This window comes from Microplitis mediator, chromosome 5 (genome assembly GCF_029852145.1).
Source record: "Microplitis mediator isolate UGA2020A chromosome 5, iyMicMedi2.1, whole genome shotgun sequence".
In the NCBI taxonomy this organism is placed as follows: Eukaryota; Metazoa; Arthropoda; class Insecta; order Hymenoptera; family Braconidae; genus Microplitis; species Microplitis mediator.
In genome coordinates, this window is record NC_079973.1 from 2825031 (window position 1) to 2851633 (window position 26603).

At 34.7% G+C, this 26603-nt stretch overlaps 6 protein-coding genes across 7 annotated transcripts; 2 read left to right on the forward strand and 4 right to left on the reverse strand.

The window, feature by feature from the left end:
* The first annotated feature begins 1523 nt into the window (after positions 1-1523).
* LOC130668677 (solute carrier family 17 member 9) lies at positions 1524-5282 on the forward strand. Its single transcript, XM_057471071.1, has 8 exons — positions 1524-1869; positions 1958-2304; positions 2366-2539; positions 2601-2739; positions 2805-2901; positions 2959-3124; positions 3210-3368; positions 4291-5282. Exons 1-8 carry the CDS (start codon positions 1784-1786, stop codon positions 4428-4430), a joined length of 1308 nt encoding a protein of 435 aa, XP_057327054.1. The 5' UTR covers positions 1524-1783; the 3' UTR covers positions 4431-5282.
* LOC130668676 (elongator complex protein 3) lies at positions 4509-7158 on the reverse strand. Its single transcript, XM_057471070.1, has 6 exons — positions 6980-7158; positions 6625-6866; positions 6254-6457; positions 5921-6174; positions 5343-5532; positions 4509-5282 (listed from the first exon to the last, which is right to left on the reverse strand). The coding sequence occupies exons 1-6, from the start codon at positions 6996-6998 to the stop codon at positions 4539-4541; spliced, it is 1653 nt and encodes a 550-aa protein (XP_057327053.1). The 5' UTR covers positions 6999-7158; the 3' UTR covers positions 4509-4538.
* A 2443-nt stretch (positions 7159-9601) lies between these two features.
* On the reverse strand, positions 9602-11132 carry LOC130667933 (uncharacterized). The gene is made up of 2 exons (XM_057469871.1): positions 10648-11132; positions 9602-10560 (listed from the first exon to the last, which is right to left on the reverse strand). The coding sequence occupies exons 1-2, from the start codon at positions 10690-10692 to the stop codon at positions 10120-10122; spliced, it is 486 nt and encodes a 161-aa protein (XP_057325854.1). The 5' UTR covers positions 10693-11132; the 3' UTR covers positions 9602-10119.
* A 217-nt stretch (positions 11133-11349) lies between these two features.
* On the reverse strand, positions 11350-12105 carry LOC130667945 (uncharacterized). Its single transcript, XM_057469883.1, has 2 exons — positions 11916-12105; positions 11350-11829 (listed from the first exon to the last, which is right to left on the reverse strand). The coding sequence occupies exons 1-2, from the start codon at positions 11958-11960 to the stop codon at positions 11536-11538; spliced, it is 339 nt and encodes a 112-aa protein (XP_057325866.1). The 5' UTR covers positions 11961-12105; the 3' UTR covers positions 11350-11535.
* Positions 12106-14942: 2837 nt separating this feature from the next.
* On the forward strand, positions 14943-17034 carry LOC130667537 (zinc finger protein 561-like). Its single transcript, XM_057469180.1, has 4 exons — positions 14943-15213; positions 15277-15426; positions 15599-15769; positions 15845-17034. The coding sequence occupies exons 1-4, from the start codon at positions 15076-15078 to the stop codon at positions 16547-16549; spliced, it is 1164 nt and encodes a 387-aa protein (XP_057325163.1). The 5' UTR covers positions 14943-15075; the 3' UTR covers positions 16550-17034.
* A 1-nt stretch (position 17035) lies between these two features.
* LOC130667536 (uncharacterized) lies at positions 17036-26589 on the reverse strand. 2 transcript variants are annotated; one of them, XM_057469178.1, is made up of 8 exons: positions 26446-26589; positions 26238-26381; positions 25922-26110; positions 25785-25843; positions 21918-24787; positions 18613-21846; positions 18428-18553; positions 17036-17594 (listed from the first exon to the last, which is right to left on the reverse strand). In XM_057469178.1, the coding sequence occupies exons 2-8, from the start codon at positions 26241-26243 to the stop codon at positions 17083-17085; spliced, it is 6996 nt and encodes a 2331-aa protein (XP_057325161.1). In that variant the 5' UTR covers positions 26244-26381; positions 26446-26589; the 3' UTR covers positions 17036-17082. The 2 variants fall into 2 exon arrangements, with proteins under 2 accessions (XP_057325161.1, XP_057325160.1); XM_057469177.1 differs by having other exon boundaries at positions 26238-26542.
* Between the last annotated feature and the right edge of the window lie 14 nt (positions 26590-26603).

A 26603-nucleotide genomic window follows, 5' to 3' on the forward strand; every position in this document is an offset into this window, starting at 1 on the left:
CATTTTAAATTTCCATTTGCTGATGCAAGTGCAACGAGGACCGTTTCCTTTGTTCACATGTGTGTGAGAAAGAGAATAGATGGCATATCCTCTTAAAAAAGTTGTATACGCGTATGTTAAAAGTAAAAGTTTTCCAAGAATTCTTTGGTGATGGTCGAGATTATTTTTAAGATATTTTGTGCACACGTGTTGATTTGACAGTAACATAACAAGTGTTACTTTCGAATAAAATCAAATTTTTGTGTGTTCTCAAAAAAATCAGTGGCGACAGTTCAAACAAGAGTTAAATTAACACACAAAAGTGTTAAAAATTCAACACAGAATTTTAACATACGCTTTTTGTGCACTTTGACGATTCGTTTTTTTGTGTGTATAGTTTTTACTTATATCGAATAACTCATTGATTATTGACGTCAATTTGTTCCACAGTTTAATTTTTCTTTCCGGTGCAGATGGTCTTTCTCGAAAATAATTAAATATCCTTGAGGATAAAGGAAATGTATAGTACGAGTAAAAGTTGTAATATCTCGGATACCCCAGGTAGAATCTCATTGAGAGCTTCATTTAGTAAGAAAAATTCTGAACAGTTTCTCTTGTCCCGCTTGTTGGAAGTTGATGTTGAAAAAAATAAATATAGAAGAGCATAAAAAATAATTTGCAGACTAAATCTGCATTTATTGTAATAAATTTACTAAATTATATAAATGTAATATGAGTGTGAGTGTAACTGATAAGTGGGAATTTTTAAAATTTTTGAATAAATAAAATAAATAAAAAATACCAATTTAAATATTTGAAAAATTGGTACGCGCATTTTTAAAATTTATTTATTTGAAATTTTTAAATTTTCTCATGTCTGTTACATTTACACTCATGTGAATGTAACTGACAAGAGGGAACTTTTTAAATTTTTAAACAAATAAATAAAATGTAAGTATAGTAAAACAATGCGAATTTAAATATTTGAAAAATCAGTACGCGCCTTTTTTTAAATTTTATTATTTTAATTTATTTATTTAAAATTTTTGAATTATCTCATGTCTGCTACATTTACACTCATGTGAATGTCACTAACAAGTGGGAACTTTTTAAATTTTTAAATCAATAAATAAAATGTATGCAGAATAAAAATTAAAAAATGCGTATTTAGATAAATAAAAAATTAGAGCGCACATTTTTTTAAATTTCATTATTTTACTTATTTAAAATTTATAAATTGTCGTCTGCTATACACTCGCACTCATAGATGTGATAAAATACTAGCGAATAATTTATCATGCAAATTTTCGCTGTTAAATAAACTTAAATTAAATAAAAAACATATTGCAAAGATTAAATGATAGAAAATCACGATAACATGGTGATGCAGGTGACCATGCATGCAACAAATGTAAGCAAAATGATTTAATTATGCAAACAGCCCAGATAGTGACACGAATTGTCTGTCGTTAAATAAATAAAAGCTGAGTAAACAATTTTCATTACAAGTGTTAATTTAAAATTCAAAACAACAAATAAATTTATTTATTTAACATTCAGCAAAACACTAAAAATAATCTAAATGCGCAAGCGCCCATAATATTATTATGATCCGGTGAAAAAGCGTTCACTGGATCGAATGGTTTGATGACAAGCTGCACAGTAAGTGTCAGTTTCGAACGTGTGCTATCGCTCAGCAGAGCACAGGAATGAGCGATAATAACAATGGATATCTGGTATTATATGGACACGTAGGAGTTTCCGCATCGGAAAGTGACACTCGAATGCTAGGCAACAAAAGCTAATGGTCAGTCACGACCTACCAACGCATCAGTTGGAGATGCCGACTGTTGACTTCAACGATGACAGTAAAAACTCTTTCTGGACGAGGTAAATAATTGAACATATATTGATATTGATTACGATTACGATTGTCTTTACATGGCATACAATTTTAAATGAATTATTTAATTGATAGACAAGAAAGGAGGACATGGTTCATTTCATTGTACTGCGGCACATGTCTACTTTACGCGACGAGGACGTCGGTCCCACTGCTGATGCCAGTGGTCAGCAAAGAAAAGCAATGGAGCAAAGCCGACTCCGGAATGATTCTGTCCAGCTTCTTCTGGGGCTACACTCTGACTCAAGTAGCCAGCGGATACATAAGCGATCGAATTGGCGGGCAGAGAGTCATGTGGATCGCAGCTCTAGGATGGTCATTCACCACATTCTTCATGTCCGATGTCATCGAAATGTTTTCGTCCAGCATTCACTGTGTGCTGATTATCGCTATCGCACGTGTGCTCAATGGTGCTTTTCAAGGTAGACTGAATTTTTCATCAGATTCAAATTATGAGCAATTATTGAAGACGTCGTGTTTCAGGAATGCATTTTCCCAGTGTTATAAGTTTGACCAGCCAGCATTTAGAAGAGTATGAGAGAGCTTCGTTCTTTGGGCTCCTTACTTCTGGGTCAGCACTTGGTACTTTACTTACAGTGACTCTAGGGTCTTATTTAATGAAAGCTTATCATTGGCAAATAGTCTTTCAAGTGCTAGGTAATTTATTTATTCATTTTTCATAAATTTATTGGGTTAATTGACGTAGTTTAAATTTTAGGCAGTCTAGGATTTATGTGGACATTATTTTTGTATTACCAGAGTTTGAAAGTACCGAGAAAAAAATTAAAGACGTCAATTGACGATTCTATTCATAGTAATTTGCCCTGGAGGCAGCTGTGGTCTAAACCTCCTTTCTGGTATTTTTTTATCTTATCTTTGATTTATTATTTAAATAAAATAATTTATTAATATTTGGAATTAGGTCCTGTGTGTTTACGCACGCGTGTCAAAATAATTGTTTTTTTGTACTACTTTCTTGGATGCCAACATATTTTCATGATACATTTCCTGATGTACAGGTAAAATATAAAACTTGTTATCTAATTTATTGATTTTAAATAAAATTTATTATTTAGAGCTGGAAAGTAAATATGATACCTTGGCTGTCATTAGTACCTTGCACATTTATCGCAAAAGTACTGTCAGAAAGACTGATAAGAACCGGGTACTCTGTCACGGCAACGAGAAAAATAATCGAGACAATTTGTTTGACTACTCAGAGCATTAATTTACTTATCTTGTGTGAGTTTAATTAATTTTTTATTTTATTTCAAATGCGTTACGATAAAAAAGTTATTAAATTTATCAGTAAAATATATTTTTATAGCTCGAGTAACGACATTTCCAAGTGCGATGATCTGCTTAATGCTGATAATTGGAGGCACTGGTTTTCATAACACCGCGATTGCTGTTAATCCTTCAGATCTTGCACCCAAACACTCCGGAAGTGTTTTTGGGATAATGAATTCCATTGGTGCAGTACCTGGTACGATTATCACTGATAATTTATCAGTAAATTTAATATTTTTTTATGGACAATTTTAAAAAATGAAGGAGGGGTATAATCTATGAATGCCCTTACGCTTAAAAAATGATTGATCATCAGGGTACGGAATATCAATACGACGATCGCGAGCAAATTCACGTAAATTACATTAAACGATATATTCAAATATCGAATGCCATAAAAGAATGTTGACATTAAGGTTGTGAAAAAAATATGTCAATAAGACAATCAGCAAGATAATTAGCAAGACCACCAGTAAGACAATTAGCAGGACCACCAGCAAGACAATCAGCAAAATAATTAGCAAGACCATCAGCAAGATAATTAGCAAGACCAACAGTAAGACAATTAGCAGGACCACCAGCAAGACAATCAGCAAGATAATTAGCAAGACCACCAGTCAGACAATTAGCAAAACCATCAGCAAGACAATGTGCAATTGTCTTGCTCGTTGTCTTACTGGCGGTCTTGCTACTTGTCTTGCTGGTGGTCTTGCTAATTATCTTGCTGATTGTCTTGCTGGTGGTCCTGTTAATTGTCTTACTGGTGGTCTTGCTAATTATCTTGCTGATGGTCTTGCTAATTATTTTGCTGATTGTCTTGCTGGTGGTCCTGCTAATTATCTTGCTGATTGTCTTGCTGGTGGTCCTGCTAATTGTCTTACTGGTGGTCTTGCTAATTATCTTGCTGATTGTCTTATTGACATATTTTTTTGACAACCTCAATGTCAACATTCTTTTATGACATTCGATATTTGAATATATCTTTTAATTTAATTCATGTGAATTTGCTCCTGATCGTAATTTTGATATAGAGAAATTTGTGCGAATTCTTTTCTTTTATTCTTATTGTTAAGCAAAAACTTCTGTACCCAACTGATCATTAATTGATTTATTTGTAGGTTTTCTAGGTGTTTATTTAGCTGGTCATATTCTACATATGACACACAGTTGGGCAGCAGTATTTATCCTCACATCAATTATTGACGCTCTTGGTTGCATCGTGTACCTTGTATTTGGTTCAGGACAACCGATAATATAAATATAAATACTTAAAGAATAAAATATCAGTGACTAAAATTAAATATTGATCTTGTAAATATTTAAATGAATTTGTAGATAATTATTAAAGTGAATTTTATTATTTAATTTAATTATTTACAAGCATTTTAGACATATACGGCCCGTCTAATTCGTATCCAATTTTTCGGTAATAATTACGCGTACCGACACCAGAAATTACTGCTATTTTATGAGAGCCGTGTTCTTCTCTGGCGATGCGCTCAGCTTCTTCCATCAGCAGCATTCCGAAACCCTGGTGCTGGAATTTCGTTGGGTCCCGAGCGCTGACTGGGACTACGGAGCCGTAGACATGAAGTTCCCGTACAATAGAACAGTTGCCTTTGAGTTCCGGGCGATAGGTATCAGCTCCACACTTGCGCAATCTCAGGAGACCGACGAGAATGTCTTGAGTTGGATCTTCATACGACAAAAATGTCTCCCAGCCATTATTGGCCGTGTAATCCCGTCTTATGAGCTCGACCTCGTAAGGCTGAACTTTGTTGTGAATCTCCTGGATCCCGACTTCTCGGGTTCTCACGTCACGGCAGTCTGTGCCGAAATCTTTCATACGAGCCAGGGCAAGCTCACGTAAATTTCCATGTTCAACTCCAGAGCTTACTAGCGGCATGGGTATGTCTCGCTGGACACGATATACTCTAGTCCATGGTGGTATCAGCGCTAATATCCTGGCAATTAAATCAATCAACGTACTTGGCGGGTAACTTTTGTAACGACCAGTCTTCCATAGCTCGTAGAGACCCGTGCCTCGGATTACCAATGTTGGATATATTTTCAAACCATCAGCACGAAATGCTGGATTCTCAAAAAATTCCTGTGAAAAAAAAATAAAAAATTTAATTTATGATAATTAATGCTGGTTATTTATACTTACAATAAACTGTTCAATATCTCGTTCAATATCAACGTTAGGTAAATCCGGCATCATGTGAGCAATAACTTTGTAACCGGTATCTTTAGCAACATTAAATGTCTCACATACTGCTTTTACTGTATGCCCACGATTAGTATCACGAGCGACGTCTTCGAAGACTGACTGGACTCCAATTTCCAACCGCGTACATCTAGAAAATGATTAAAGTTTATCATCTTAATTATTTATATTAATTACCCTGATAGCACGAGTTGCTGTCAAAAAGTTGGTATTCATTAGTTTGCGACCAACTTGACGACAAGTTGTCGACAACTCTAGCTTTTGCAACTTTTGGCTACAAGTTACTGCCAAATTTCTGAGAAAGTTGACGCCAGGGAAGAGCCGCAAATCGAAAGCAGATTTCTGTGAAAATTGAAGGCAACTTTCCGTCAACTTATGGATTGCCAACTTTTGCCACCAACTTTCTCAGAAAATGTCCATCAACTTTTGCGGCCAACTTGGCATCAAGTTGCGGCTGTTAGTTTGACGCCAGTTTCTCGCCAACTTGGCTATCAGGGGTAATAAGTCAAATTAATTACCCGTAGCGAAGCATATCTGACAGATGTCTGTTCAAACAATAATCCGGGCGTGTTTCGATAGTGATACCGATGCATTTAGTTTTGCTTCGTTCAGAAAATCTCACTGCTTCATCAACACTATTACTGATGTGCCCAGAAAGCGCGTCGTGGAGATTTCTGATGAAGTAATCGCGGTAATCGTCGGGGAGAGACATGAATGTACCGCCCATGACAATAAATTCGACTTTGTCGACACTGTGTCCCAGTTGCTTTAGCTGTTTGATGGTAAATATTTATTAAATAAAATGCAAATAATTTAAATGACCAGTGAAATTTGAAAAAAAAATTAATTACTTGATCCACGCGATGTCGGGTTTGTAAAAAGGGATCATATCTTGCTCGTATGGCTCTCATAGATGTTGGTTCGTATCCAGTGTACGATTGCGTCGAGTATTCAAAGTCTGAGTCCGGTCCACCTGGACAATAGACGCAGATGTTACCAGTGAAATTTATGTGTGGACATCTATGGGGTTTGCACATCACAGCAACGACAGCAATCTGAGGACATGAATATTTTATTTACTCTGGTCTTGGAAGAAGAAAAATCCGTTGAATATCAAAGTGGAAAATTAAGCTGATAGTTGACAGTTTAAAATCTATCTGTCAGAAATAATAACGGGCTAGTTTTAAACTTTGGTAAATGTTTTAATAAAATGAAGACTCACTCCACTGGCTGTTCTTATGGGTTTAGCCTTCAGCTTAGGAAGTAATTTATTTTTAGCGTCAAGTGGAACAGCTGCTATGATATCAACGAGTCTTGGTGATGATTCCAACCCGTACCTTGAAGAAATCCTTGTTTTTAATTTATTTAAATCAACGTCACGATGCTCGTCATGTGCTACCAGCAATTCTTGGATTACCTCAGCTATTGTCATCATCATTCTTTCTTCCTTACTCTCTATAAATACTGTAATAAAATAATTTTTTGATGAAATTTATGATTGGAGGTTAACATTTATTTCACCAGTTAATTTTTATGAGTTTTTAAAAAAATAATTATTAAGTATTTGGAACTGATACCTTTCTTTTTGCGAGCCATCTTAATGAACTAGTGTTGCAAGTGTTGTTATTTAATTTGAATTTTATAAAATGACACTTTTAAAAAACACGTGCAGGATACTTTTATTGCATTGTTAAAGAATTATAAAATAAAAATATTATTGGGAGTACTTTTGCTGTCGCTAGTAGTCGAAATTCAAGATACTGAAGTTGGCCACGAGTGCGATTGACATGATCCTGAAGTAGTAGACAATTGACAGCTGGCAGTTATTTTTTTAAATACACAATATTTTTTCCACTGTCTTTTGAATTTCATCTTTTTTTTTTTTTTCTTAGATTTTAATGTATAAATTGTTTGTATTATTGTCAAATAAATAATCTATAAAAATTTGTCTTTTTGGTCACTTTTTAAAATAATTTGTTGACTGTCATTGACTGAGCAATTTTAAAAAATAAATTATCATTATTATCAATTTTAAAAAATAAATTATCATTATTTTGTTTAGTTTGATCTTCTGTCTTCTGAGTTTCATCATCAAGCCTTAGATTACATTATTGTTTTTTAATATATTTTTTAATTGCCATCATATCAATATTTTGAGAACGTTTGATGGAGAGCATTTTATATGGATCGTTTCTTTCGCACCTGTCCCTCGTCATTTTCATCGAAATCCTGACGATGGAGGTACCGTCAGGATTTCTATTTTGTGGGATTCCCCCTTTTATCCCACAATATCGATTTACCAGGGGCATAACAAATTTTAAAATTTTATAAGTTAGATAGGTCATTTTGAAATTTCTTTTACAAGTTTCCTCTACTTGCTGGGTTGTGGGGTTTGTATGCCCCACAGCATAATCGATAAATTTTGCCATTTTGCAACATTGCTCTTTGAAACTCTAAAATTATAAAAATAAAGTATTACTTAGGGGAAGGAGGAGGGGGGGGGGCAAAACGGGGTACTCCGATGTAATGAATAATTAAATTTGTCTGCACTATAATACATTGTAAAAAATTCGCGGAGTGAATGCGGATTAAATTTGGAGTTTTCGCGGGGTGAATAATTTTTTTTTAATTTAAAACGGTCCACACAATATTTGTGTTATTTTTCAACACAGACTATTTGTGTTAAAATTTCAACACAAAGTTCGAGTCGACCGATTTCAATGGTTGAGGCGGCAATCGACGTGTTTTATTGAGTTCTAGAGCTGATCAAATTTTGAAATTGTTTGGTTAAGTCGTTTCAAAGATATTCGCAAAAAACCGTTTTTGGCATTTCTTTTGCCCACGATATCTCACGAACGAATGAACCGATTTTGATGGTTGAGTCGGCAATCGGCGCGTTTTATTGAGTTCTAGAGCTGATTAGATTTTGAAGTCGATCATTCGAGTCGTTTCTGAGAAATCAATAAAAAACTAAAAAAAAAAAAAATTTTTTTCCCGTAATTCGCCAATATTTTCGAATCTACTTGATCAAATGATCTGAAATTTTCAGAAAATTTGATGGCCAACAAGCTCTTTCGATTGCCGCCTTAACCATCCAAATCGGTTCATTAATTAAAAAGTTATAAGCCGGTCACACACACACACACATACATACATACAGACACTCGGACATTATTCTAAAAATAGTCAGAATAGCTTCCTAGGACCTCAGAACGTCGACATCTGATGAAATTTCAATTTTCGCAAATCGGGGTGAAAACAATAACTTCCCGATTTTCTTAGCGGGAAGTTAAAAAAATAAAAATATGCGCAAAATTTACTCACCGATTGTTGTGGCTTGCCTTCCATCTTGGATGACGAACTGCACTAATATATTTCTAAAATCTTTCGTCATCATTAGGGCTTAAATTTAAAGGGACATTTCATGGAATTCTGATGACGGAGTTTAGGAGAAGGGCCGATTGAAACCAATGAATTCCGATTAAAAGTCTATCGGATTTCAATCGGAGAATCGAATCTGAGCGGTTTCAATCGGAGTTTTATTTCATACAATATACGGTTACGAAATATTAAGACTTTTGAATTTAAAAAAGTTTTAACATACCGCGCTAATTGCGCAATGTTGGTTTTACTTTCAAGTGGCGCCACCTGTATGAAAAAATTGAAACCGCTTAACAAATTTCCCATTTAAAAATAAATTGCTGACGTCGCTGCAGTAGTTTTCTACCCATTCTCCGTTGTGATGATAAAAACGACATCTCTGGCGGGAAATTTCAAATTGTAAACAAAAATTTGAATTTAAATCAGTGCTGCCTGTCGTGAAAAATAAAAAAACTAGATTCGAATTTACGGCAAATTAAAATTTTTAGCGGCAAAAAATCCTTTATTTCTGCGTATTTTATAAATTTACTAGCGATATTTGGGCAGTCACGTAGTGACTGCAGGTTGCTCTTATTATTAAATTACTAAATAAATTAGACTAAACCAATTTAAAAGTAAACTGTCGTTGTATAATAAATTATTTTATCAAAAAAAAATTATATAGAAGAATCGATTATTTGGGAGCAACGTTTAAGTTGTACAACCGATCAAAAATCGATTGTAACAATCGAATATTTTAAAGAAAAAAGGAATAACTACGGCTGTTGGGTTTATTGCTAAATAAATAAATAAAATAAAACAAACATATCTTACAATAATATTACAAATCTATGTTTTTATATATTTGCATAATATTACAATATGTTTTATAATAATATTACAATTGGAAATCCAATCAGATTATTTAAATCTAAAGAAATAGTATAGTGTAATACAAAAATAATTACATTTATATTAATAATATTAATTTCTATCATTTATATTGGTAGAGTGCTTTAATTTTACAGCTTCTACAGTTTTTTTTACAATGTTTTTACCTTTAAGGCCCTAAGCTTTTTCTCTCTTTATTTTTGCGATTGTGGCCCGACTTGTGTTTTTATACTGTACTGCATCAATTATGGTGATGCTCCATTACCTCACTTTGCGGTGGAGGTGCAGTGGCGTACGAAAACCACAGAGAAAACCCTAACCAGTATAGTTCGGTTTGAGTGATGCTCCAGTGATCAATAAAATTCACATTTTACCAGTCACAGGATCTTCATCCCGCGCCTAAAGGTCAGGAGACCTTCGTCCGAACCCGACGCTTGGCTAAGTGGTCACCCAGCCAAGTAGCAATCTACATATCTTCATAACTTAGCCGCCTGATTCTTTCATTTATAATCATTGTCTTTAACTCTTGAGGGCTTAAATTTATCATCTCATTAAATAAACTTGAGTTTTGTTCTCTTAATGCCAGGAATTTTCTACCGATTTCAGTATTTTCGCAAGTCATAATGCGTTTATTTTCCTCTTCACTTTCTATTTTATGAAGAAGAGTGCCCAATTGATATTTAGATACACATTTTCGTGATTTCAATCTTTCGTATTCTTTGGATAGCTCCTTCAACTCTTTATTCAGCTCGATCTCCTTGTTAATCATTTCCTCCAAGGTTGAATTAAGTTGTGCAATATCATCGGAGTGTAATTTTATATCTGAATATATAATGTTCGCAACTCCTTCACAACCTTCATCAGTAGACGTGGAATTCTGAAGGTTTCGAATCGCTCTTTGCAATACCTGTAAATAAACCTTAAGGTTATATTTGACATAATTTGTATACTAGAACTAGTTTTGGTTCTAAAATTAATATTTTTTATACTTTACCAATATAAAAGGTTCCAAAAGATGAAAATAACGAACCAAAGACATTGTGATGAATTATTTTGTATAAAAAAATAGATTGAACTAATTGTAGGAAATAGAGACAATGTGCTGACCACTACTCGAAGATGCTAGAAATTTATGCTGGCTAAGAAGTTACTGAGCAGCGTGCCAGCGTGGCTAGATGATGGAATATTTTTACCCCCTCCTAGCATTACTCTCCATGTCTCCATGCTATTTCACCCGCGAATACTCAACTCTACTCAAAATTTCTTTACTATGGAGGGTAGAGGTACCTCTACCCTCCATATCTTTTCTATCGACGATTTTCTTTCTATTTATTTTTTTCCGTGTAGGATCTTTTCTAAAACTTTTATATGTTATCGAAACTGACATTACAAAGCACAAAAAAAAAAAAATTTTTGGCCACGTCGTTTCTGAAATATAATTTATCAAAGCTTGAAACTTTGTAAAAATTTTAAAGATGTACCAAAACAGTAGTGTGATGTGGCAACAGCGCTTATATAGCCAGATAGGCTCAGGAAAATACTAATAGGCACATAATAAAAAAATATAAGCAATAAAAAAAATTAATTAATTATTCTATTATTAATAGAAAAAAAATTAATTAATTAATTAAATTAAATTTTTTTAAGTTTATGAAAGGGAAACGTTTTGTAAATTTGTTTTCAAACAAAATAAAAATAATTTAACATTTATTTTTTATTCATCCTAAAAATAAATACATTGACCAATTTTTAGTTACCATCACATATAAAAAGTACAAATCAATCATACAGTAAACTACAAAGTGATTTTCTATCGGGTGAACAATAATATTCTAGCGACTTCTTCATATCTTCATCGTTGTTTTTCAACGTAAACAATTTTTTAGCAATCAGTATATACTGAAGTCATCATACGCTGGACCTGGGGATCAATACTTATCCGTTCAAACCAACGATCCCTATATTTTATGATCTCCAATTTTCTTAATAATATTTTTGACTTTTTTGTTCTTAAAATTCTTAATTCGGCGGACAACTCAGCGTTTCTGGTTTTTATCTTCTGCATTAAATCATCTGTTTTTTTAATTTCATCAACCAATACCGGAATACGTGGATAAGTCCGATTCCAGAATTCTTTGCGATCCAAGGAAGGGGGTGTATCCTTTTCTTGGTCTATCTGTAATTAATATTAAGGTTATTATTATGTATTAGATACTGAACTTATGCTACTTTTGGTTATCAAAATTATTTTTTAAACTTTACCTTTGTTTTAGGCGCCAAAAAAATCGAACGAGGAATAAAATCCATTTGATAACTCGAATTTTTTTAATTTCGGAAAAAAAAAATGTGGTTGCTACAAAACAACAATAAAATGCCAACACTGTCTGAAGCAACTCAAGGTATTATATGAGACTGAGACTACTGTACTCCAGGGGTATAACACTCAATGCTTTTAGATGGGACCGAATTTTGTCCTTAGTTCATCGAAAACGCAAACCTAAAGAAATAAACCCCAAATTCTCTAGAATCCAACCGGGATTTTGTTTTCAACCGTCTTGTAGGTTGGTAGCATCTCGAGCCATAATCAACGCCGTCTGTTGGTAAAGAATTTTTAAAATTCAAAATAATAAATTAAAAAATACTAAATAAATTAGTTATAGAACAAAAATTAATTGTTAACGAATTTTATGTATAATGAACTATGAATTTTATTAATCGATCCTGAACTACAATTTATTTTTAACTGCTCAGCTTTTAATTTGTATATAACAATATATGTATAGAGTGCTAATAGTTCCATTCAGCTTCGCTAAGCATTTGCACGCGCACGGTCAAGGTTTACGTCCAACTGTATCAAATTATCAATTTTATTTTTTTTTATTTCTTATTAATAAAAAAATTAATTATTTAAGCAACTACATCAAAGTAAATTAGTACAGCAAAAAATATAGACATTCAATAAAATATTATCAATGTCAAAAATTTTTGAAATGAAATATGGAATATGAGTGTGAATGTAACAGACATCCGACAAATTTAAAATTTTAAATAAATAGAGTATATAATTAAAAAAACAATAATTATAAAAAATGCAGTTATTAATTTTTAAATTTTGTAAATGCGCATTTTTTCAAATTTAATTTTATTAATTATTTAGTCGATTTATTAATAATTTTAAATTTGTCTGATCTCTGCTGCATTCACACTCATATATGGAATATAAATTATTATAAAAATTAAATAAAATGAACTTACACCAGTAAATTGTTTTTAAATAGACTTTAAGTAATTGTTAGGCACACTCGTAAAATTCTAGTTCTTGTTTCCGCAGTAAATATCGATACTAAAATCAAAAACATTTAGATAAATGACTTACTTAAGGAAGTATAGGACGTACAGTCCGCTCAGTGAGTTTCATCTCACAATGCATATATATAGCTATACTGTAGTACGTGTCTTGAGAAGGATTTATTTTGCTCGAGACTGTACTTTCAGAAAACGTAACAAGTTTTCTGAAAGTACATCTACAAAGTATAACTAAGTACCCTCAACTTAATTTTATTTTTTCAATAATTTTTGCAAATTTTTTTTTTCTTTACAATGAGTTTTTCAAAGCTTTCTCATTATTTTTTCATCATGAAATTTATTGAAACAAGAGTAGGTGTGAGATCTGGTATGCCATTACAATGTTAAATGACCTATTTTTAATATTATTTTATAAATAAACTATGAACCCTAGGTCTCTGAAATTTTAACGCAACACGTAATAAATATATTTCTTTCGATCCTAAAAATTGTAAATTGATCTCATTATATCGACTTAACTCCCATACCTCCTTAAGAATTATATGAAAGTTTTGAATACTAAAGTAACGGCATCTAACAGATGTAACAAAATTGGAGAACTGTTTACTACTATCGGTATTGAAAATCACGGAACGATCAACCATCGCTCTGAAATGTTACAGACACACACGATATTATGGTAGTGTTTTCATAGAAAAAAATGACATGCAATAAAAAAAGGGACCAGCGACACAAACTTGTCCAAAACCATTTTTATATAGTGGAAACCTAAACATGCAAACATGCAAATAACCTTCTTAATAAGACAATTTATAGATAAATTGAGAAAAATATAGATAGCCCGAACTGGGAATCGAACCCAGACCAATTCGGTAACGCGCCGAGTGCTCTACCAAAATATTCGATTGTTACAATTGATTTTTGATCGGTTGTACAACTTAAACGTTGCTCCCAAATAATCGATTCTTCTATATAATTTTTTTTTAATAAAATAATTTATTATATAACGACAGTTTACTTTTAAATTGGTTTAGTCTAGTTTATTTAGTAATTTAATAATAATAGCAACCTGCAGTCACTACGTGACTGCCCAAATATCGCTACTAAATTTATAAGATACGCAGAAATAAAGGATTTTTTGCCGCTAAAAATTTTATGCATTATGAATTAAAAACAAAAATTGTTTTGGGGCGAGGAAATATTTTTTTGATCAAGATGTAATTCCTTGCACCGAGTAATTTTTTCTAGTTCTAAATTAATTTTTGTTTTCAATTCACAATGCAAAAGTAAAAATTTTCTTTAGGCGAGTAAAGATTTTTTATGGCAATTAATCCTTTTTTTTTCTATGCACTCTTTTTTGGCTTTAAGAAGCTTCCGAAAACTAAAAGGGAGTATAAAATGACATTCAGTCATATTTAGTGACAGAATAATTAAAGTATTAATTTATTTAAAGAAAATAAATACGATCGCCTTTTTCTCGCGTAATTTAAATGTAATTTGAATAATATAGATAAATTTATTTATCTCAAAACTTAGCAATTAAAAAGAGTTTAAACTATGACAAGGCACAAATTCAAGTCAAGACCTATTATCTAATGATACCAATCACAATAACATTAACTGATTCTATCATATAGATATGGCAGTAACAAAATTTTCCTTAATCTCTTAATAATATAGATTATAATTAAATTAATGACCATAAAATAAAATTTTTTAATAAAACATTACCAGTTATATTTTTCTTTTTATTTATTAAATTCCTTCCATTTTAATTCGAGTTAAAAACGATTTTACTTTATTTTGGCGCCGTTATTATAATTTTTTAAATTATTTTTTAGCTTTTTATTAATCAACTTTTTTTTTCTTTGTTATATTGAACTTCAAATTCAAATTTTAAAATCGGTTTTCACAATCGATTGTTTAGTTATCGATTGTACAACTATACCTACAGTTGATTGAAAAAAAAAAACTGCTGTTTAACTTCAGGATCATCGGAGTTTCTGTTAGTTAAAGAGGAGACAGATTGACAATTAACAATCATAATAATTGTAGCAGAGTTAAAAAATAAATATCGTGTCATCTAGCTGTCAGTGGAATTTATTTATTTATAAAAATGATGAATATCCACAAGATAAGTTTGAAATTATGTAGACTGTGTGGAAAAGAAAAATCCCGAGGTACTGACGTCTTCAAAGATAAAATAAAAGGAGCAGTACTAGTTTCTATTATCAATAAATATTTTCCAAAAGAGGTAATTGTTATTCTACAAAAAAATTATTTATTTTATACTGATTTATTTATTTTTATTTACTAGATAATAAACGTTTCGATATCTGATACATTTTCAAAGTATGTCTGTATGGATTGTGAACAAAAAATATGCAGCTTTGATGAGTTTTGCTTGATGGTAGCTAATGTTCAAAAGCAACTTGCTGCTCCATCATTAGAAATTGATTTTGCAGAGGTAATTTTATTATTTTATACATTTTTTATGACAGTAAGTAGCAGCAGACGATTGACAATTTTTTTTTTTAAATTTGTTCAAATAATTTTTTAATAAAGAAAAAGTCAAACGTCTGCTGTATTTTAGTGTCTAAATAAACTAAATATTATTGATATTTAAAAAAAATTACCAGGATATGCTCTGTCATCTAAAAGAAAATGAAATGTCCATAGAGAAACCCATTGCTAATTCCCGGGTAAGAAAAAAATTCATGTGCGAGCAATGCGCTAAAAGTTTTCGATGCCTGTCACACTTAGAAAGACACAAACGCATTCATACTGGCCAGCGCCCGTTCATTTGTAATGTAATTAAATTTCTATACTTAAAAATTACATCAATACTCTGAAAAATGATGGCTTTATTTAAATATTTCCTCCAGATCTGCTCGATGTCATTCAATCAACAGGAAGTACTGAGAAAACACCAGGAAAGTCATCAAGGAAAAAAAGAATTCCGGTGCGAAACTTGTCTCCAGTCGTTTCGTTACAAAATATCTCTAAAATCCCACATGCTAAACTTCCATTCAGAGTCTGACCAGAGCTCGGTGGTAAATCCTTACAGTAATAATCCGCTGACTTGCACTGAATGCGGCAAAACATTCGCGACAAAGTACAAACTTCAGAGACACTCGCGCTGTCACACAGGGGAGAGACCTTACAGTTGTAATTTTTGCAATCGATCGTTTTCACAGACTGGTAATTTAAAATTACACTTAAGTAAATGCTCTCGCAATATGATGCCAGAGGGAATAGAAGTAGGAGTTGACTTTGGGGACGGCAGTCTTGAATGCCGGGAAAATGAACCTGAGTCTTTGACTGATCAGAGACTGGAACCTTTCCCGCCAGTTTATATAACCGAGAGCGAAATTCAAAAGACGATAAACGAAACGATAAATTCAACTGATCCAAACTCATCGTCATATTTGATTAAAAGTTATGACAATCAAATTTACATCGACGACGAAATAGAAACTATACTTGACCAAGATCTGGGACATCTCGACGCCAGCTCTGAAAAAATGTCTCTCTGTTTAAAACAGCCTGAGACACCGGAATTATTTCACAGTCTACTGTATGACGTTTGATAAATAATAATAAATATAAATATATATATATATATGAATAATAACAATTGAAGTTAGAGTAGTAATACATATTTATTGTTACTCTTTTACAATCAATTCAATGAGCTTGATGCCACTATCACAAATGACCACTCCGATGACGCAGTGAAAATAACAAATAAATTTTTATTTAAAAAAAAATAATTATCAAAAATTTAATATATCCTACAGATTTAATAGACAAGAAAAAGAGATTAAAAAAGAAAACAAAAGCAAAAAAAGTTTAAAACAATACACTGATGTAACTAAAAAAATGAATAGTCAAATAGATTTTAATTTCACAATCTGATAGTGACTTATGAGCATAAGTCGTTAGTATATTGTTCTATAAAAAAAATTGCCGAGCTTTGCCATTTATATTTTCTGCTTCTACATTTCCCTTTTTATTTTATAATATTTATTTTATTATATTTACTCTGTTATTTATTATTTTTATTAATATTTATATTATTAATAATGTTATCATGGTAATTGTAGTTAAATATAAATAGGAATCAATGAAGAATATTAAGTTGACCAGTATTGGTTGCATAAATAATTCCTTGACCAGCTTGCGGTACCCATCTTATGCAATTTAAACTCATGTATCCAGCAGTCTCGCGATTTACCTGCTGGAGTTCCCGCAAAAGCACCATTGATTTCTGACTGTCTTTTTGGTCTTCGTCGGTACGCCCGGAGTAGCGATTTGAGTGGGCACGAGAATTCCGTAGGAATGCGGGAACGTAAGATTCAAAACTGTATGGCATGTATTGATCGAGTACTTCATCTTCGCGGGCCTCTGGTGTCCTCGTCTCTTTTTCCGCGTTATCCTCCTCCGCGGGACGGTCGATAAACTTGTAGATTAATGCCATGGGAAAGGGTCTCGAGGGTGCATGGACGCGACGAGACGCTAGGCCAACTAATAAATGTCCGTGGGTTGGTGATATTGACAGAGATATTACTGTTTGATCCACTTTTGTTGAGTGCAACCGCTTGCCCAGAGTCTCCCAATCGAGACTGTAGACTCCTGTCAAATTAACACAATTAAATTGGGTACATTTTAATTAAGGGCATTCTCAGACGATGTACTCCACATTTTTTAAATATTTGATGGCCTTGAACTGTCAACCGCATTAAAGTTTTATTAGTTAATTAAAAAAAATTGGAGCGTTAATGGGAATAAAAACAACGGTTACAATTTTGCTGAGATTAAAATTTTTTAAAAATTAGTTATCAATTAGGAGTTGAACGAAATTGGAAAATTTCACCAAAATCTTCATGTAAATTTTATAATTTTAATTTAAAAATTTTGTAAGCTGAAATTTTTTTTACAAATTTCGTTTGACTCTTAATTGAACACAGTAGTCAGTAATTTTTTTTTAATTAATTAATAAAAAGGGGATGGGGGTCTAAGAAAACGTGGGTTCCATATCTAATGAACTTTGAAAATTTGAACTTTGAATAATTTAGTATTTCTTTCATCAAAAATAATTTATTTTTCATCATCATCGTCATCAATTCATTCATAAAAGTTCAAATTTACCAAAGTTCAAATTGCGAAAGTTCAAATTTTCAAAATTCATTAGGTCGGTCACCGAAACGTGACGTTCGCAGCTCATCAAACAATTTTTCAAATTTTTCTCGGTTTTTTATAATTTTTTTTTTTTTTTTTTTTGTTACAATAGAAAGTCTTTCGTTCCATATTTGTAAATATATAAATATTTCTATGGATATACTTCCGTAATAATGAAGCGGGGGTGAAAATATGACGTATTTTATGAATGACAGTTGTCATTACATATTTTTAAAAAGTGGGAGACACTGTCTGAAAATACTCTTAATTAAACGATTTAAATTTACCTATTGTTGTTGACATATGAATTCGTCCGGATGGCAACAAAGTTGCCAAATATTTTCCGTCTGATGAAATATCAATGTTTGCGTCATTATGAATCTTGCACTCACGTACAACAACATTTTTCTCAGCTGAAAAAAATAACCGAAATTGTAACAGAGGTGAATAAAAAAAATAAAAGCAAACTTACAATCTCTGATATCCGGTATTTTGCCATCTGAAAAGTCCCAAGCTTGGACCCGATAGCTCTGCAACTCCAGTCCGTGGAAGAACATCGGGACATGTTCTGTTCTGATTTCAACGTCATCATTATCGTCATTGGATGGAGGTTCTTGACCCTCACCACGTCCACCAGCCGCCTCGGCAGCCAAACCAGTCGCTGTAACGAGTCCTGGAAATCGTGCGCGTGCTATTTCATTCAGACTAATCATCGGTGCCCACGGAAAACCTCTTACAGACTCACTTGGTGGTGAGGCGAACTCAGGTACCGCGTGGTCAGAGTTTTGTGACGATGATGAGTTTGACGAGTCGGACTGAACGGCATTTTGTCTTTGAATTCTCGTCGTGATTATACGCCGCGGAGTTTCATACGAAGTTGGCGGAAGTCTCAGTACATTATCACGATGACCTGGCAAATTATTAAAGTCACTTACAGGGACGTTGTTCACCTGCACAACTGGTACGTTGTAATATTGTTGACGTGGTGCGTCTCGAGATGACGTGATACGACGTATTGGTGGTGACCAGGTTGGCTCTGTTGATGGCTGCCAAAATCTTAGCCGTGATGATGCCCGATTTAGTAAAATTGTTGCACTCAGACGTCTTATTCTTCTCAGTATATCGTCATCTGGCAGACGCATTGGTCGGGGGTAATGTCGTACCCTCGGGTACTCTCTCGTATTATTATTACTACTGGTATTATTACTGCTACTGTTATTTGTTGCTGTGGTAGTAGAATTTGTTGGTTCAGACAGTCGAGTATCATCAACGATACCAGACAGTGAATTAACATTATTTTGAATCCTCTCAATGATACTTTGCAGCTCGGCAGACAGAGTACTGCTTTCAGATGCAGTACCCGTATTTCTTCCCAGTCTTGGAGAATCATTGGCAGTAGAAGTTGACGGTGTAGGCGTAAAGATATTATTGTTATTATTATTATTATTATTTTGATTTTGATAGATCACTGAGTTTGGAAATAATCTTTCCAGTCGTCCAGCCATTCTGTGATAATCTAAAATAAGCAAACGGGGCATTGGTAAACCTTCTGCGTTATCAAGTAAACTTATGGCCCTCGGACTACCACGTGCTAATTCTTGTCTTCTAAATTCATCCACAGAAACGTCGGCTATTGGTCCTAACGCTGAGGCTTGGTCATGTCTCGCACCTCGACGCTCTGACGCACGTGAAATATCGCTTGATTCAGAATACATAACAATAGACTGCGCTAACACTACGTCTATCAATTCCAAAGCTAAGCGAATGATAACGTATATGTAACAAAGTCTCTCGTAAGCTCCATTTTCATTTATTTTGTCTAGTGTGGTCCGGACTTTTTCAAATGCATCCATCAAATTGTGCCTCGTTGATGCAATCCATAGCATTGTGCAGCGATTTCGCGGATTATTTCTACCTCTTGATGCCGTGCCGTGTACGTAGTACGTCAAGTTACTACAGAAGGTTAGCAAATTGGAGTCCAATCCTCGGAGGACGCAACGCAGCAGCCGCATGTCGTCCTCTTGATCGAAGTAATCACGGGCGTAAGTTCTAATACGAATGTACTCAGCGATTCCAGGTGTTATGCGTCGAACTTCGGTACTTGGCAAGCCGTTGTCACCCAACGAGGATGAAGGATCTGCGCTGGAGCTCAATCGAGTCCATTTGCTCATAAGACGATGCGCTAAACTAGACATTGTCGGTGACTCTGTCGAACTGTCCATGTCTCTCATTGTTAAATTTGAATAGGTGTGATCACTGGTCGAGTTTGAATATGAACTAGAAGTAGGTCTGTAGTCACGACCATCTAAAATATCAAGGAAATTTTGATAAAATATATTATCAGCCTCATACTCTTGTGGTATACAATTTGACAGCTCTTCAAGCATATTGTATTGTTCTGGAGTAAATACTGGAGTAGCCTCTCCGCTAGTTCTATTTGAGTCGTTTTGTGTCGTGGTACGTTGATTTGACAACCACGATGGTCCTGCTGCTGATGATGATGATGATCCGCCATGCTGACGTTCATAATTTTGTATTAAAGCTTTTTTGAAATTTCGCAATCGCTCGACAGAAGGCGAGTCATGCATATCACGTGATGTTGAAGCTACTGGATTATCATTTGTAGTTCGTGGTTCGTTATTTCGAGAATGGAGTGATCGTAATTCCTGGAGCAATGCTGTCCATTTGAATCTTTCTTGCTGATATCCATACATATGACGTCGTAGTTCAGGTAATTGTGGATAAATCCGTGATCCTGTTGGTCTTGATGATGATTCTGATTGATTTCTATTACTGTTATTATTATTATTATTATTAATATTATTATTATTATCATTATTGTTGTTGTTGTTGTTGTTGTTGTTGTTACGTAAAATATCACATATTTCATGTACATCACGGGAATAATTTTCCAATTCTCTAAATGTGGTTGTATGCGCATTACCATGAGTGAATAATCTTAAACGACGATCTATTGATCTCTCAAGATTATCTGATAAAAGACTGATGCTAGCTAGCACACTATTAGTAGCTGGAGCTGATAATGTTGATGGATAAGTTCTATCAAGTGGTTCCGTAGTAGTTGGCACAGTTACAGGAGTATCTAATTGTGGAGATGATGGATTTGAAAACGCATATTCTTGAGGTGGTACTGCTGATGATGTAGAAAGGTGATTACCAGTTTCTAATTGTGGAGCTGGTAAATTAATAACAGAGTCTCTGTGGCTTGAATCTTCAGTGTTGCGTGATTCATTTGAATTTCTTCTTTGTTCTTCATCGCGTCGTTGTTGGTCACGAAGACTTCGGAATGGAAATAGCGGCGGCTGTTCATACCGAGTTGCCGTCGCTGAGTATGGAGACAGAGGAGTGCGGGGTGAAGTATTTCTAGCGGTTTCAGGTTCTGTTGGACGGTTGGAAGGACCCGTGCGAATCCAACGACTTGTCCAACGTAGAGGTGTTGAATTTGAACTAGTTCCCGCGTCATTGTCTTGATTTGAATCAGGATTACTGTTCTCTTGAAGTAACCAGTAACCAATTTCCGATTGCTCTGCTGTATTTTCTTCTTCTTCAACATTACGAGATGACTGATTATTTGAATCTCTTGACGTGGAAGCTAAGTATCGAGATAGTCTCGGTCTGCTGGATTCTGCAGCATTAGAACTCTGTACTTCTTCTTCTCTACTAACTCCTGCTAAGGAGAAACAAACTGGAAAATAAAATTTATTAAATGAATTTACTGTAAGCAAACAAATATTCTAAAAAAAAATAAAAACTTACCAACTCCTGGTGGTGCTGAACTACTATTTATTCTAGCCTCTTCATTATCATCAGCATCTTCATCATCTTCTTCCTCTTCTTCCTCCTCTTCATCTTCCTCGACCTCTGGTTCTTCAACATCCTCTTGATTAATATCTTCCTCCTCAACTTGACGTGTCTCAGTAGCGCGTGAATCATTTTCTTCTTCCTCGTCTTCTTCACCAAAGCCAACGTCATCTACTTCCATAAATTCATCCTCATTTAACAGCAGCTCACTTTCTTGAGCATCATTAGGATTATCATCATTTTCTCTGGTCCCTAATCTTGATGTGCTTGGAACGGTAGTAGTGTTTTCAGTACTAGAATTATTCGAGTCATTAGCTCCATTGTTTTGTTGCAAACTATGCAATCTAGCGGTGATCATAAGTGCCATCCACACAGGATCGTCTCGAAAGTTTTCATTATTTGCTGTCGCGGATGCTGTCATTGCTGATGATGCTGCTGGTGCTGGTGCTGTCAACGGTGGAGCCGGTGGTGGCTGTGAAGCCCCTTGATTAGCATTTGGCTGACGTGACTGGGCATTATTGGAAGTATCTTGACTTTGATTTTGAACGGTATTACGTGGAACACTGGGCTGAAAGGCTGAACGTGACGAGATAGTGAATACAGATAAGACAGGATGTGGTACTTGAGTAAATTGTCCTTCTTCACTAGACGTTGAGTTATCAGCTGTTGCTTCCGCAGAGTAATGGCCATTATTTCTTATCTCACTACGTGGTCCAGTACTATCATCATCATCATCTCTGCGTAATCTTCTACGTGGCGGTTCTTCGTCCCCACCGTCGCTGTTAGGACTCGGTTCAAAAAGACGTCTGTTTGAAGTACCCGGATTACGTCTACCAGATTGAATATTGTTTGACGAGGTACCAGCTGTTCTTGACGAGCTATTGTCAGGGTGACGTGATTCATTATTTTGCCATGTCGGTGATGAATTGCAGTCAGCTCGGGAATTTCTGTCGTACAGCGAAATAACATCTGGCGGTATTCCGATCAATCGATTAAGTTTTTCCCAATCAATTGGCCTCTCGGCGTTATTGACAGGCGAGGAACGGAAAGGTTGCAGTGGCCTTAATGATAGTTGAAAGAACAATTGTCTCAGCTGGCCGATTCTAGAATTAGCCATGTGAAATTGACTCTCTAAATTTCTTAACTCACGCAACTCATTGTTCAGAGCTGCTCGAAATACCTGGTTACGCATTCTAGGGCGTGTCTGACTTGACAATTCCGTCGCTTGTACTTCTAATCTCACACGTAAACTACGTAGTCTTGATAAATAATTTGAATTATTAGCAGCTGTGTCGTGTATTGCTCTACGCAATGCCCACAAGCTGCCAAGAGCACGTTGACGACGTAAATGCTGAAATGCCAAGGCGACATGATCACAAGAAGTTGGAAGCTGATTGACACGTAAAATATAACTCAGACGTTGCGTTCTGTCAGCAATTGTTCGTTCAAAGACGGGAAGAAAACTTCTGACAATAGAATCGCCTCCATCTTGACCGCTGGCTGATGGATCAAAGAATGCATTGACTAGAATTTCATATTGATCAATAAGATTTCTGTACAGTTGATTCAATTGTAGCTCTGCCCACAGATAAATTAACTGTCTATCACAATCAGTACGATTATCTTCAGCTAGTCGTCGTGGAGTAGGTGGAGCATTTGATGATGACGGTGACGTTGATAATGACATAGTCGGGACGGGAGGAAGTTGACCCGCCTCGGCTAACTCGCGCCAGCGAGCGTCACGTGGAGCAAACGAAAAATAATGACGTGCGGTACTTAATCCATTTCGATTACGATCTATTTCATAGTAAATATCTTCAAGCATTGACTGAGGTACTGTGCGAAATGTTGACAAGTGTCTCAGTATACTTATGTCGTAACCTGATGATGGATCAGCTAGAAGACGTTGTCTTGCGGTTAGTTGAGGTCCCAATGTTTCATTGTTATGCGGCAAAAAACTATTACGTCGCACTTCAATCGTCACGTTGCCTTGCTGATAGACTGACGATGCATTATCACGATTGTTTGACTCAACGTTACCATTATCGTCAATCCGCGAGTGAAGTCTCGCCACAGATCTTGCTAGCGATCTATCCCTTAAATAATTACGCAGCGAGGTGTGACGCGTAAAATAATCCTCATCTGGATTAACTCGGGAGGAGTTTCGTCTGATTGTTGCCATGAACACTTCATCAATAGTTCTGGAGATTGGGTGCATATTTTGAGTCAATTCTTGCACACGACGATTGTTTAAATTATTCCAAATATTTACCAAAGGTATTCTGTATGACTCAGTGTTGTTACCTAAAGATGAACTGAGGTCAGTTCGTTCAAATGGCGCTCGATAGTCAGGTCTCAGTAGTCGTCTGTAAGCTTGATCGAATGGCGCGCGATCCCACTGCGACTGTGTGTGAAGAGTATTCGCTATTCCGGTAATTAGTTTTCTTCCCAATCTATCAAATGCAACGAAACGTACTTTCTCCTTATCACTTCGTGTTGACGCGACAGCAAACGGTTTGGAATGACGCCAGTCCCAGAAATGAATTTGATTGTGAGTTGCTATTATTAACAGCCGCTCTGATGGATGAAAAGCTAATGACGCTATCACTGCTGGGTGGGAAGATGTCCAAACTTCACTGCCACCGTGCAGATCCCATACTCTCACTTGTCCTGCGAGACATCCTGTCGCAACTAATTCACTTGAAGGATGAAATGCTATACACCAGGGTGTCCGTGGGTGGCCTGTCAATGTTTTTATATTTTTTCCCGTCGTTAGATCTGTTATACAGACGTTGTGATTTCCGTGTGTTGATGCAACTTTTGTTCTGTAAAATAATCAAATTTATTTATTTATCATTTAGCTGACTGATGAAATATATTTTTATTTAACCCTAATCCCATGTCCCTGTTTTCAGCACCCGTAGCTTTGAACATGGGTCATTAGTGTCCGCTGGTCATTTACCCTAGACATGTGTTTGAGCAAGACCCCTAGCTGCTGGTGTCTGTTTCTACGTATGTGTCTTTCGCAAGATCGTGTATCAAGAAATCTATGTCAAGATTTGTGTATGTCTTGTTCATGGTATCGTACACGGAGAAAAAAATATTGTGATTGGCACGATCTACTGGATAGTGATTTGCGTATCGTCACGATCCATTCTAGTCCCATTGACGATCCGTATTCCTGTCAGCACTATTCGTAACAATACGGACACTAACCTCCGAATAGCTAACAGAGTATCGTGACACTCAGTATACTATATCGCGCTGGTCACAATATATTTTTTTCCGTGTACGCTAGAATATTAAAGATAAATCTGGAACGTGTCTGATGCATTTCTTGCACCAGCAACTTACAGTAGGTAGTAACGCATGGCTTGCTCAAGATCTGCTCAACTCAAGGTCAATTTTGAGTCTTGAGCAAGCCATGAGCAACTATTTTCAACTGTAGTCTTTCTCTAGAGTTGAGTTATAATCTGGCACGAATATATTGTATGACTTGCAATTTAAATCTGGTCACAAGTATCTGCAGCAAGACACATACGTAGAAAGACACTAGCACCTATCGACCTTGAGAGCCGAGCCTCAAGAATTTAAAAGATTGTAATATGGGTAACTATGTCATTCTGTAAAGAAAAATCGTAGATCTTCTTTGGACTCCTAACAAGCAATAGAGTTGTTGCCAGTCTCGAAAATCCCTTTTTCAATGGACATTTTAATGAACATTTGGAGGCATGTATTTATAGTAGAATATTTAAAAATTCATGAACACAAACAAGCCATGTTCAAAAGATTGGGATTAATATATAAAATAAAATATCATACCCGTCTGGACTGAAGACCATAAGAAAAGTTGCTCGTGGTGATCCAGGAATACTGCATTTCTTTAAATATAAATATGATATTAATGTTTTTATCATTTACTTAATGAGTCATGATAAATATGGATTAAAATATTTTACCATTTCCTCATGGTCTTTAAGAACTAAATTTGTTTCAGCAAGAAATTCAAATGATTTAGTACTGGCACTACCTTTGGTACCAATTCCAATATCACGATGCATGAAATTTCGCATTAGATTGCGTTTGCGTCGTGATGGAATTTTATCCTTAGACTGATCCATTTTTTTCTTTTTACACCCGTTATGCTCCTATTAAATATTGTCATTATAATAAAATCTATATCATAAATTCTGTACCTCCAATAATTATATTTAACAAAAATAAGTAATTAAATAAATAAATAATAATAATAATTACTAATTAAAATATAAATACCTCCATAATCTAGCCGTGATGAAAATATATATAAAGAAATGATATTTCGAGTTTCACAACATTTTTGTATATTTTCTATACTGTATTTACAATATCATTTAATTGTGTCATGATAACAGATGAAATATAAGACATTTGATTGCACTTAAAAAATAAAAAAATATATATATTTATATATGTATACGTTATAGCACTAAAATTTACATACGTTATTCAATGATTCGCAAACAAGTCGATTCTATGCAATCAAGTCGACATGTAACGACACTAGACACAAGACGAAGACCTAGGACACTAGAGCAAGATCAAAACGCCATGCCCATCGGGCCCATTAACGTAGGTCTGGGTCCAGCTGGTGCTGACACT

What these genes read in the sequence shown, in the direction of transcription:
- LOC130668677 (XM_057471071.1), top strand. Translation starts at nt 1,784, where the DNA reads ATGGTCAGTCACGACCTACCAACGCATCAGTTGGAGATGCCGACTGTT. An exon ending in GCTCAATGGTGCTTTTCAAG is followed by an intron (nt 2,305 to 2,365) that starts GTAGACTGAATT and finishes GTCGTGTTTCAG; the next exon opens with GAATGCATTTTCCCAGTGTT. An exon ending in TGGTCTAAACCTCCTTTCTG is followed by an intron (nt 2,740 to 2,804) that starts GTATTTTTTTAT and finishes ATTTGGAATTAG; the next exon opens with GTCCTGTGTGTTTACGCACG.
- LOC130667945 (XM_057469883.1), bottom strand. Translation starts at nt 11,960, where the DNA reads ATGGATTTTATTCCTCGTTCGATTTTTTTGGCGCCTAAAACAAAG. An exon ending in TTTTGGCGCCTAAAACAAAG is followed by an intron (nt 11,830 to 11,915) that starts GTAAAGTTTAAA and finishes TATTAATTACAG; the next exon opens with ATAGACCAAGAAAAGGATAC.
- LOC130667536 (XM_057469178.1), bottom strand. An exon ending in TTCAGCACCACCAGGAGTTG is followed by an intron (nt 21,847 to 21,917) that starts GTAAGTTTTTAT and finishes TTTATTTTCCAG; the next exon opens with TTTGTTTCTCCTTAGCAGGA. An exon ending in TCATATGTCAACAACAATAG is followed by an intron (nt 17,595 to 18,427) that starts GTAAATTTAAAT and finishes TTAATTTGACAG; the next exon opens with GAGTCTACAGTCTCGATTGG.
- LOC130667537 (XM_057469180.1), top strand. Translation starts at nt 15,076, where the DNA reads ATGATGAATATCCACAAGATAAGTTTGAAATTATGTAGACTGTGTGGA. An exon ending in ATAAATATTTTCCAAAAGAG is followed by an intron (nt 15,214 to 15,276) that starts GTAATTGTTATT and finishes TTTATTTACTAG; the next exon opens with ATAATAAACGTTTCGATATC. An exon ending in TAGAAATTGATTTTGCAGAG is followed by an intron (nt 15,427 to 15,598) that starts GTAATTTTATTA and finishes AAAAATTACCAG; the next exon opens with GATATGCTCTGTCATCTAAA.
- LOC130668676 (XM_057471070.1), bottom strand. An exon ending in CCATAAGAACAGCCAGTGGA is followed by an intron (nt 6,458 to 6,624) that starts GTGAGTCTTCAT and finishes TCATGTCCTCAG; the next exon opens with ATTGCTGTCGTTGCTGTGAT. An exon ending in GAGATATTGAACAGTTTATT is followed by an intron (nt 5,283 to 5,342) that starts GTAAGTATAAAT and finishes TTTTTTTCACAG; the next exon opens with GAATTTTTTGAGAATCCAGC.
- LOC130667933 (XM_057469871.1), bottom strand. Translation starts at nt 10,692, where the DNA reads ATGTCTTTGGTTCGTTATTTTCATCTTTTGGAACCTTTTATATTG. An exon ending in TTTTGGAACCTTTTATATTG is followed by an intron (nt 10,561 to 10,647) that starts GTAAAGTATAAA and finishes GTTTATTTACAG; the next exon opens with GTATTGCAAAGAGCGATTCG.